Below are 12,025 nucleotides of genomic sequence, written 5' to 3' on the forward strand. Positions count from 1 at the left end.
TTGAATCCGGCAAATGATTGACCGTCTGTCCGCCTGTACTTTCACAAACATGTAAATGTGATAAATCGTAAACGCAATGACTTGAATTAATGAAATTCGGTTTGGCTTGTGGCTGTAACTGCAGTTTCGCGTCAAATGTTAATTTCAATCGATTGGAAAAAAGGCATTCAAAATGTATATTCACAGACAAAATTCAGTAAAAATGACGCATTCATGGCAAAGCTCTTTTCTTTCTTTTTTTGCGATTAGTATTTATTCACGCCATGTTGTTAAATTTGTTGTATTACTCCCTTCTTTTTATTTTTAAAGTATCAATGGATGGAATGTCTCCTAGAATATTTCTAATACTTTGTATTTTGATATTTTTGGTACATATTTTAAAGCAAGATTTTCCGGTGATCATATCTTCAAGTGAGATCCTTTCTAAATATGCTTCGATTCCGTAACCGCTTTTTTGTGAGAGAATCGGCTTTTTCAATCCAAGAGATATTACATATCCTGGAGTTAAGATAAAACTTTTCAAGTCTTGAAAGATAGAAAAACTGGTTATCAGCAACAACAATTACTCTTTTCTGAAACTGACACTTAATGCCTTTGCGGATGGCTAAAGATTCGACGTAAAGTTGTGGAATTAATGGAATGAATTCGATAAAAGAAGAAATTACAACAATAAAATGTTTAATTGTAATAATTATATGTTTTAATATCAATTGCCAGTAAGAAGGAATTCCTGCAGTTATAAAATTTGGATAACCCGCAAGTAAATAATTTTCAAGGAATGATATATAATGTGAGAGTTGGGAATGCCAGTGTGTATGAATATATAATAAAGAACATTATTTACAGATGCGGCAGAAAAGAAAAAAAAAAATTAAAAATTTTTGAAGCTTAATTTCAAAATATTTTACACCTGAAACTTATTATATACAAGGGATAAGTGAAAAGGCCATGCGTCGGTCTATATCTTGACACAAGCGCAAAATGAAAGTTACCCCTTCAGTGATTTTACTATGAGACAAGGTTTTCTTTGACAAGTGTCAACTTAGGCAAGAGAATCCTTGGTATCTTTTTAAAAAGATGTGTCGATGTTAAGGATTTTTTTACCTTCGTTGTGTGAAATCCATGGAGGTATTAATTTTTTTAATCGCATGTTAGAAATAAGTAAATAAAAAAGTGGGAAATGGATCAGGAAATAAGAGAACATTTTAGAATGAAGTTAACATGGGCTAATTTAAGATAAAAATTAATTAAAATTTAAATGAAATAAAAAAATATCATTACATATGTACATATATATTTTCATTATGTTTATTTACTTATTTTTAAATAGTCTTCTATTGAATAAGCTCAAAACCAAAAACCAGCACAAAAAGATTTAAAGCATGTACATTAGGCAGAATAGTATTTTGAAATTACAAAAATATGAGATAAAATTAGGTTAAATAGTAAAGAAATTGCAATAATTTTAAAAGACAGCTAGCTTTTGAAACAAGTATCAAAACATATTATGAATCAAAATCAACTCAACCTCAATTAAAAAAGGTTGGGTAGCAAAAATAAAAGTAAAATGTCCAAAAAAATTTCTACACTAGCAAAAGGCGCAAATGACTGCTGTAGTTAAGAAATAATATAGGCTTGATATTTCAACAGGAAAAAACATTATTATAAAATGCATTCAAATTAATTTAAAAAAATGTTTAAAATCAGAGAAATGGGTGTTTAGAAATTAAATCGAAGTCACTAAAAAGCTAATTCTTTAAATTTTAAGATGGTATAAAAATAGCTTTTGCGCAAATATTTGTTCAGAAGTTATACTGGAAAATGTAAAATATTTCAACTCCTTTTTTAATCTCCTCTAGTAGGTCGTAAAAACTTTTTAATAGTGCAGTAAAATTATTTTATGTGCTGGAATTTTGTTCAAATCCGGGAACAAGTATGAAAATGTATATGGCTCAAATATGTGTACGAACAAACAAATGGATTTTCAATTTTATATATATACAAATAGTAGTACACAAAACCTCTCTATGGTTTGCCATTCTATTTATAATAAATAAATTTTTAAATTCCTGCCAAAAGAGCCTATATTTTGTAACTATCGTTTACCAAAGCCATGCAAGGTATTCGCGGCCTTTGCCATGTTCCACAAATTTGTTCGGATGGAAATGGATAAAGCCGTTCTTGGAGAATACGCAAGGACGCTTTTAGGAGAACACTCTAGCTAGTTCAAGTAGGGTTTACATTCAAGCAGTAAATCCAATAAGACCATGCATATATAGAAACTTATAGTAACAATTCTCGTTGAGATAAGCTCTTACTATTGTCCACTCTTTCAGTGAACGAACAATCTCGTTCTTTCTTTCTTTTCTTTTTTCCTCCCCTCCCCCATACTTTTTTTTTTTTTGTCTAATTCGTTTTCTGTAACAAGTATTTTTAGTAGAACTTAAAAAAAATCATCAAGCAATTTTTTGGTAAATTTTTAAAAGCACTCAAAAATTAACTCTTTATCACGCACACCCTTTTTTAGAACATTAGCATACGCGCGGGATCATTTTGAATTCCAATTTTCAGGCACTTACGCGTTATCTTATTAGCTATCTGTACAAAAATAAAATATTTTCTGAGTACATATATGTTTTTCCATGCAAATATATTCTTATTTAAGATACGAATGCGATTTTCAAGAATTAAAACAGAAATTGAACTTAGTAATTTTTTTTTTCTATATCTTTTCCTCCATTCCATTCATACAAAACTTGTTAATGTAAGTAATTTTTCCTTGTATAAAAATATTGGGAAAACAAGAAAATCTGCATTTTATATATAATTTACATTTGAAATTTTTTTGGTAAAAAGAAGCTTAAACGTGCAACTTTGAAAATTCATAATTTTTTCTTCATTTTTATATACATACCCAAAAAATACTTTTATTATTCTTCATTCAGAACAAAATGAATTGTTGACATAAATTTCAAGATAATTTATTCATATTATAAAAGAATATATTTTATATAAGGATGTGCTATATTCTTCACAAGCAGGAAAAGATTCGATCAAATTTTCTATAGTATTCAGAATTTGCGTTTTATTCCCAATTCTGTATCATTATCACTTTCCGAAATTTCATGACTATATCAGGAATCTGAGCTATCACCATTTTATCTATCAGCTGGAACATTTGCAGAAAGATCTGTGCTTCTCACTGTCATAGCTACAACATTAAAGGAATTCTTCTACTTCTTCTAGCTGCTTCATGAAGGTATAGGAAGTAACAAATGCAAACTTTTATAAATTCTTAAAAATGTTTAAACAAAAGAAATTAGATGGGGTCAGAAAGACCCTGTGCGTGTGCTGAAGGTTTAAAGCAATGTCGTATTTCCACTTAATTCAAGATTTCATCAATTTGTATTATCAATACTTTATTTGACATAATTCATTCGCTAGTAATATTTCACTTTCTTATTTTGGAATCGCCATAGTAATCCTTAAGCAAAAAAAAAAAAAAAAAAAAAAAAAATGAATGGGAAAAGTCCACACCCATTCCCCTTTCCTCGTTGTTTTGGACCCCTGCTAACCACCCCTTCCGCTCCCTACTTTTACAACCCTACACTACTGACCGAATTCCTTCAATACTGGCCATTATTCTGACCTTGAATATTCTGGAATTTTCTGTTCACTGTGCTGGCGAAGACTTGACACTGTTACTATGCTGAGTATAAAGATGGCGGCCATCTTTATTTTATTTAAAAAAAATATTTCTCTCATATTTTGTAATTTTTTGTATCCGCCTTTGATGATTTGAATTTGTGAGTACGTGTATGTATGTGGTACATATTTTCAAATTAAAACGTTAAGCATAACTATTCAACGAGCTGTAATTTTCTTCATAAATTGGCTTACAACCACTAGAGATATGCTTTAAATAGGATTTTAAAATTCTAAATTAAACACACAGGCCAATTAAAAGGTTATTTAGCACTATCCGATGTCCCCGACATTGTTGAGTATGTATGTTTATTTTTTATAAGAATAAAAAATTAATTATTTAATTCATTATCGCATCACCAAAATCTTACATACTTCAATATTTGGGAGCAAAATTTGTAGTACTCATGGCAAAATAGATGCAAATAACATTATAAAAGCTATAATCATGGTATCAAATAAGATATGACTGGCATTATGGATGACGTAAAAAATATATTAACAGTTGACAAAATGAAGATATATGAGGAAAAAAACACATTTCTAAAAAATAATGTACATCATATTTTTAATGTCAAAAATATTTTTATATAAAATTTTATAATTCTAAATTTTTTTTATCACTTGCAACTTTGATTAAATTGAAAATATCAATTTCCCGAAATAATGTTTTAATCTGACAAAGTTAAAGTTATAATACAATTTTATACCAAACGATATTTAAAAACTGCCGAAAGCGAAATTATTTTCCTATAAATTGTTAATATTTTTTAAAGAATGATGCAAAACTTAATTAAACTATTGAGATAGCAATTATTTAATTGCCATGAAATCTGCATTGACGCCTTACCTAATATTTCAAAATTTGGAAAAAACAAATATTTTCTTTGGTTTGGATTTCTATAGCTTACAAACTATATGTACGATTATTTTTAATTTATAACTTGTCGCCTCAGATGATTAGCTGATTCACCGTGGAGTATTAATTACATTCGATTTCAAATAAATCGTTTTTTTATAATTTTATGATCATAGCACTGCCAAACTGTTTGAATATTAAAACTGTGTTATTTTAATTGTCTTATTTAAGTTTAGTTTATCGTGTAAATGAACTTTTCTAATGCAGATAGTTCTAAAACATCATAGCGCTGCTAAAAACATTAATAGCGGTTCATGCATCTTCTAAATTTCGCAATATTATAATTTCACTGTTTTATTTGTCTCTTAAGACACTGACACTCTGCCACAAATATTTAACAGAACACTTTTTTTTTTTTTTTTTTTTTTTTTTTTAATTTTCAACAATCGAAGAAAATCACGCGATTAAGTATTTCATAAAACAATGAAAATGATTTTGAACTTCAGGGCAGCAATGTATAAACAAATAAAAAAAATGCAAAATTTTGAAAACTCCCTCCGAGGTGGACATTCTTATCTTTCAAAGTAAATATGTGCAAAATTTGATTGTTGTAGGTCAAATATAGAACATCAACACACGCATTCATCTTTTTTTATTAGTATAGAAGACTTGAAACATAATTAGTTATAGGTTATTACTTATAACCTATACATAATTAGTTATAGGAAGACTTGCAACATAATTAGTTATTTATAACTTGTCTCAGATGATCAGCTGATTCACCGGGGAGTATTGATTACATTCGATTTCAAATAAATCGTTTTTTATAATTTTATGATCATAACACTGCCAAAGTGTTTGAATATTAATGATAGGAAACATCATGACATAAGAGTTTGTAACATAATTAGTTTTAATCGATTTCATCTAATTGATTATTAACCAAATTACAATTTTCCTATTTATTCTGGTGAAAGGGGAGAGAAAGTGAGTCTGTAACTTTGTTCAGAGCTATTCAGATGATCAAAATTTAAAAAAAAACAACTTTGGACTCTATTGGAAAGTTTATTTATTTATTTTCATTTCTTTTTACTTTACTTTTTTTTTGTGTGAGGCGCTCCTTTTATTTTTAAGTTGGCGAGCCACCATTGAAATTACTGTCATATATGTCTGTCTAAAATAAAAAATAACCGAAACGACATACCCTACTGAGAAATAAATTTCCAAAGAATATGAAACCGACTTGCCTAATTTATTAAAAAAGAATGTATTTCTTGGATATCGCGAACAGAAGTGAAAAAATCCTGCATTTGCAACAATAAATTCAACTTCTATATAATCTTTGTGCTTCTAAATGTATTGAAAATCTCCGGCAAAAATGGACAGTAAAATGAAGGGGATAGTTGTGAGTTCTCTTTATTTAATTTTCCTGTCTAGACATGAAAAGTTAAATTTATTTTCTGAAGAAAAGGCGACAAAAGCTCATTCATTAAGCATGAAACTCCGAAGTATTTTTGTCTATTCAAATAGTTTTTCATCAGTGTTTTCTTTTTCCTGGGCTTACTGGGGTGTCGTAATACTCATTTGCTCTTTTTACTATTGAATATTAGCAATTTTTATTATTTTCAGCATATTAAGTGCTAGCCGCCTTTGGCGACCGCTGGTATATATATATATATATTATTGAACATTTATAAATCCCCCGTGCACCACAATGTATCACACGGGGCTTACAGAAGTAAGTATGTAACACATTGCAAAAGAAAAAGAAGAAAATTTAACAGTCATCAAGGATTACAAGTGTCAAGAATAAATTTACAGAAATTTTCAAAAGCACTTCTAGTGGAAATAAGTCGGTGAAACTCTGGAGGCCAATTTATATTCATGTCCTTGAGAGCCAGTCTTAGGATCTGTCTTTCTTTGACAAACTTGGAACCTAGAAGGAGCACATGTTCAACATTTTCCTCCCCACCAATATTACAATCGCAGGAAGATGACGAAAACAAATTAAATTTGCACAAGTAACTTTTAAAGTTACCATGTCCAGTTAGAAATTGGGTTATTTTGTAATTAGTATAAAAATGATGGCATGGTAGTCTCTTATTAATGGATGGAAAAAATTTCTTTGTTAAGCTCCCTTTATTTGAAAGGAGATATTCTTGATTCCAAGACTCCGCCATTTTTTCTCTCGTAATCTTCTTGTAAAAGGATTTAGGAATATTAACATCAATGTCAATGTTGCGCTTGGTGGCAGCTACCGCTGGTATATTGGTTGACTTTTTGACTATGTCAGTTAAATCTCTTATAATTTAATGCTCAAGATTTCTATTATTCCTACGTAAATATACATTTCTATAAATTCTCACATAGATATTTGTAGCAGAAATCAAAACCATGTTATTTTAATAGCCTTACACCTGTTCTGTTCATTGTGCACATGATCCTTTCTAATAGAGTAAAGTTACATCAAATACTGTTAAAAACGTAGCTGTTCGGTTTAGCGATTTTATAACTTTCATTATATTGTAATTTCTATTTCTTACTTCTCATGTATTATGAAATACAATCTTTCCCCATTTAATTTTATCAGTGGAAGAAAATCATGAACGAAATATCTGATGAAACCATGAATTTACAACTATGATGAGATCTATTTCTGAAAATGATGCGAAAAATATTTTCAAAAATTATCAAAATTACGTGGCAATTAAATTCATGTTATTAAAAACACAAATTATTAAATTTTAAAATAGTATAGAAATTATCTTTAGGTGGTGATATTTTCGTGGATTATTGCAAAAAGACGGAAAAATATAGTTTAATTTTTTACTGATTAAAATTCTGATTCATTTTTTTAAAAAATTGCTTCAAGGTGTATATTTTCCATCCTCCAAAGTATATTCATGCCTAATTTTGTAACTCTAAATCAACTGGTCTGACTTACTACGGCACCAAAGGACATATACATTATCTTTTATGGTGAAGTTTATAGAATTTTAGAATGATATCGGAGCGTTTGATTTAGGTTAAAAATATAAAGACAATCTTTTTAAATATTCAGTCCAATAACTTTTTTTTCTATACTATAAGTTTCCATTATGATTTCAATAATAGAAGTGTTTTTCACAAATTTTCAGGGATGTGGATTTCCATATCTCTTTCACAAGTTCCAGAGTTCAACAACCATGGTGATTTGTGCTTAGAAAAAAGTCTTCCTGATAGACAAAAACAAAATTGTCCATTGGTAAAACATCAAGAAATACGTACGAATTTGTTTAAAAGCTATATATGCAATACTCAAACATCAATCTCCATTTTTTCAAGGAATTTAGTGGTACTTTTCGAAATACACTGAAGAGCCAGAAAAATTAATGAAGGAGTGTGTATGAAAATAAAAGAACTTTGCAACCAATCAGCATAGCATGGTGCGTCTATGTAAAATAGGTGTCTGGCAAGGCTGTTGATCGGTTCTAGCTGCTACAATTACAAGTTATCAAGATTTAAGAGATTTTTAAAGTGGTGTTAAAGTTCTCACACTAGAGATGTAACAAAATATTTTAGAAGTAGTGATGAAATTTTAATTTTTGAATACGGCAATTACACGAGTGTACCGTGAACATCAAATCTCCCACTTTGGCTCGGCCGGAAAAAGACCTTGAAAGAATGGAACCTTCGACGACTGACGAGAATCCTTCCCAAAATTGTCACAGATTTCAAAGATGAAATATCAACAAGATCAGCATGCAAAATATTCAATAGACCATCATTGATTAGTCTTTTTGAGTCGAGAGCCCACACGTGTGCCATTTTACTTGCACGGAACACAGCTTTGCTCCTTGCCTGGGACCGCCAATACCACTATTGGATTGTTGATGATTCAAAATGCGTTGTCTTGTTTGACGAAACTAATTTCCAATTTTATCTAGCTGATGGACATTTATAAGTGTGGAGACAATCTAATGAATCCATGAATTTTACATTTCAACAGGGAATTGTTCAGTCTAGTAGAGCCCTTGAGATGATATGGGACGTGTGGAGTTAACCTGTTATGGAACCCCTGATATGTCAAGAGATGAATCTAACAAGTGACAGGTTCATTAGAAACTTGTCTATTCACCTGCACTTATTTCTGTATATTACGCATTCGACAATTCCAGCAGTCATTTTAACACGCCACATCTCCAGAATGGCTACCAAGGGGTTCTAGTAACCTTCTTCTGATTTTAGAAACTTCCAATGATCACTTAAATTCCTTTACATGAACATATTGAACATATCTATGATGCCTTACAAAGTACTGTTCAGAAGAGATCTCCACCGCGCTTCTATAGATTTGTGAGTTGCTCCGGAGATTTCATGATGTGAATTGCCTTCAGTATAAGTTCAGACGTCAAGTAGAGTTCATATCACATCATTTTCTGACATTTCTGCGTACTCGTGGTGGATTTGAATAATATAGGTAGATGTGCCAATTTTTCTGGTTTCTTCAGTTTATTATTTATAACTTAGTGTTGATTGAGTTTCACACTTTGAAAGTCACTGGGATAAAGAAACGGAATTTTCTCTGTAAATATCACATATGTGTTGTTGTGGCATATCCTCCAGCTGTTTGACGAAGCAGACAAGGTCCATTAGACCGTTGATCAGGAGAAAGTCAAGGACCAGAAGTGGGGAGAAGTATATGTCCTTTCTTCCAAACAATCCAGGATGTGCTCAGCAGAAGCTTGCTGAGCATGGCATTTAGAGCAAACCGCAAAGATCTTTCTGCCTCTAGAAACGAGGGACTTTTAGTGTGACAGCTTGCCAATCTGGATATTATCATTCGAGAGGCTCTGTCACAATTGAGAGCAAACGAAGAGCCCGGCTCTTTGTCCACATACCAGTGATGACTAGGAGGGATCTTCCACTCCCTTGAAAGTTCAGTTTTAACTACTGATTAATGTTCGAAAAATTTGAGGGCTGAAGAGGAAGAACTAGAGTGGCTGCAGCCCTCTTTGACCAAGCTATCTGCACGCTCATTGCCGTGGATGTCAACGTGCAAAGGGATCCACTGAAAATGAACATCATGAGAGTCTGAAATAAGCCTGAACTTGATAAGTATGGAAATACTTGTTTGATCTCCGACTGTGATCCAATTGTGGATGTGTTGAAGGGAGCTGCGACTATCCGAAAAGATCCAGAGGTCCCCAAAGTCATTTTCATTGCGAATAGCTTCAAGGCTGTGTTCAATTGCAATTAATTCGCTCTTGAAGACGGAAGAGAAATCAGGGTTTCGGAAGGAGATGGACAATTTATCTCTTGGCTTCTCAATGTAGATGCCACTACCAGCATGGTCATTCAGTCTGCTGCCGTCCGTAAAGATTTTTATGGCATTATAGGGGATCACATTGATGATCTCCAAGGTCAACTGTTTAAGATTATCTGGAATCAAGTCCTTTCTGGTGACCTGTATAGAAAGGTCAAAGTGAAAGTAGACTCTGGGGAGTCCCTCTGAGGGGCTCAGACAAGATTTTAAGGAGTGAGGCTCAACATCACTATAAGGCAAACTCATAAGTTTAGCATGACGGAAGGAACTGTTTTTCTTAAGTCTTTGATTAGAATACCAGTTATTTAGGTAAAGAGAGGTTTTATTGTGCTGATCATAACTAGAGAGTTTCTAAAAATTTTTTAATAAGGTTGGCCTTTTTTCTAGTTTGGAGAGGTTGCAAATTACCCTCATAGAGAACAATTTCTCTGGGGGAACTACGTTTCAGTCCAGTTATAATTCTAGCAGCGAAGAGTTGAACTCTCTCCGATTCATACAAGTTGGTGGCTGAAGCGCAACAATAGACTGGAAAACAATACTCCAAGATGGGCCTCATAAATGTCATATATGTATTTCTTAGAGTAACTAGCGTCGGCTCCCCAAACATTGCCCACAATGTATTTAAGAACATTTTATCTTTTTCTGCCCTTTGAGACAACATGTTCGATGTGCTTGTTGCTAGTCCATTCTGGATCTAAAATAAATCCTAGGTATTTAGGATGTTACTCGTAAGTAAGGTCCTGATTGTCCATCTTTAATTTTGGCTGGTAATTGCATAAACATTTGTTGGTGGTAAAAAAGGTGGCAATGAACTTGGCTGGATTGAAACAGAGCTTAAATTCTGAAGCAAACTTTGGCAATGCCGAAAGAGTGCTGTTAAGATTACTCTCCATTTCAATTAAATTGGTACCACAGCACCAGAGAATGATGTCGTCTGCAAACAAGCCAACTTCCACATTGTCTTCCTAATATCAGATATAAAACTTTCTCTTGATAGCACGCGGAATGGACTTTAACAAATTTTCCACTCTTCTTATTTTTAATTTCCATTTATAGGCGAATCCTGTGACAATCATAAATTGCTAACCGAAACTTCATTTGCATTCATGAAACGTATTTGTACTCATTTTTTCTTTCTCTCGATTTTCTATTTATAATTTGTTAAATAGTTTTTATAAATGGTTCTACAAACTGCTGTGAGTTGAAATAAATACCTTAGCTAAAGCTGATGAGCTTAATGTTTTTTAGGTTTTTTTTTAATAGCAAATTTTAGTTTATTATTTCATTTATTGTTCTGACAAACGTATTTAAAGACTTTCTAGATGATAACTAGGTCAATGGATCATCTTTTCTTATCAGAGATTTCATTTTTCCTTTTAGAAATGTTTGAAACAATACATATCTCTTTCAGGTATTCGTGTCAAGTCTTCTTTCCATTCAAAAGTAATGACTGACGGTTTTTCTCTTTCCGATTGATAATGTTGCTATTGCATTTGAATTTCATTCATATCGAATTATCTTATAAAATATTCGAAATATTAAAATATTTAGAAAGGGTAAATCACTAAGCAATAAAAATTTATGTTTATTACTCCAAAAAAATGCACCAAAATATAGATTTTGGAGTTGAATCAAATATTACTGAGATTTTTTCAATATATCTACTACACTGCGTTACTTAAAAAATTATATAATATATTAAATGAAATCTCTTGATTCAATACCTTTATGTTCGTATATTTTATATAGAGCCTGGTTTCAAAAAACGTGTTCCAAATTTTTATCTTTTGAAACTGCATTTTGAGCTCCTAAAGGCTGTTTAAAGAAGTGCACGAAAAAAATTAAAAATCAGAAAACATAAAATTTTTTAAAATCCGATAAACAGAAAAAAAATAAGGATTTTTTTTTTTTCGCTATTCTTAATGAAAAGCTGAGAACACGTAAATATTATTTACTTGCATTAGTTTTATTTGTTTTATTTTCATTTTCTGTATCAGTATATTAAAGTTGTGCAAAGAATTACATCACTTATTCAAAATCATTTGCTTTAAATTCTAATATGGCGACGATATATAAATATATTTGTTGAATATATATAAGATTATTACACTTTTTTTTCCTTCTTTTTTTGTGCTTAGTTATCGCCATGCTGTGTA

General features: G+C 31.2%; 1 protein-coding gene across 1 annotated transcript; it reads right to left on the reverse strand.

Moving 5' to 3' along the window:
- Nucleotides 1-9,500: 9,500 nt before the first annotated feature.
- Nucleotides 9,501-10,115, reverse strand: LOC129968336 (uncharacterized). Its single transcript, XM_056082192.1, has one exon. The coding sequence runs from the start codon at nt 10,113-10,115 to the stop codon at nt 9,501-9,503; it is 615 nt and encodes a 204-aa protein (XP_055938167.1).
- Nucleotides 10,116-12,025: the final 1,910 nt, after the last annotated feature.

The sequence above is a fragment of the Argiope bruennichi genome, chromosome 5 (assembly GCF_947563725.1).
Source record: "Argiope bruennichi chromosome 5, qqArgBrue1.1, whole genome shotgun sequence".
Lineage (NCBI taxonomy): Eukaryota > Metazoa > Arthropoda > Arachnida > Araneae > Araneidae > Argiope > Argiope bruennichi.

Excerpts from the sequence above, each read along its gene's own strand:
- LOC129968336 (XM_056082192.1), bottom strand. The coding sequence starts at position 10,115 with ATGAGTTTGCCTTATAGTGATGTTGAGCCTCACTCCTTAAAATCTTGT.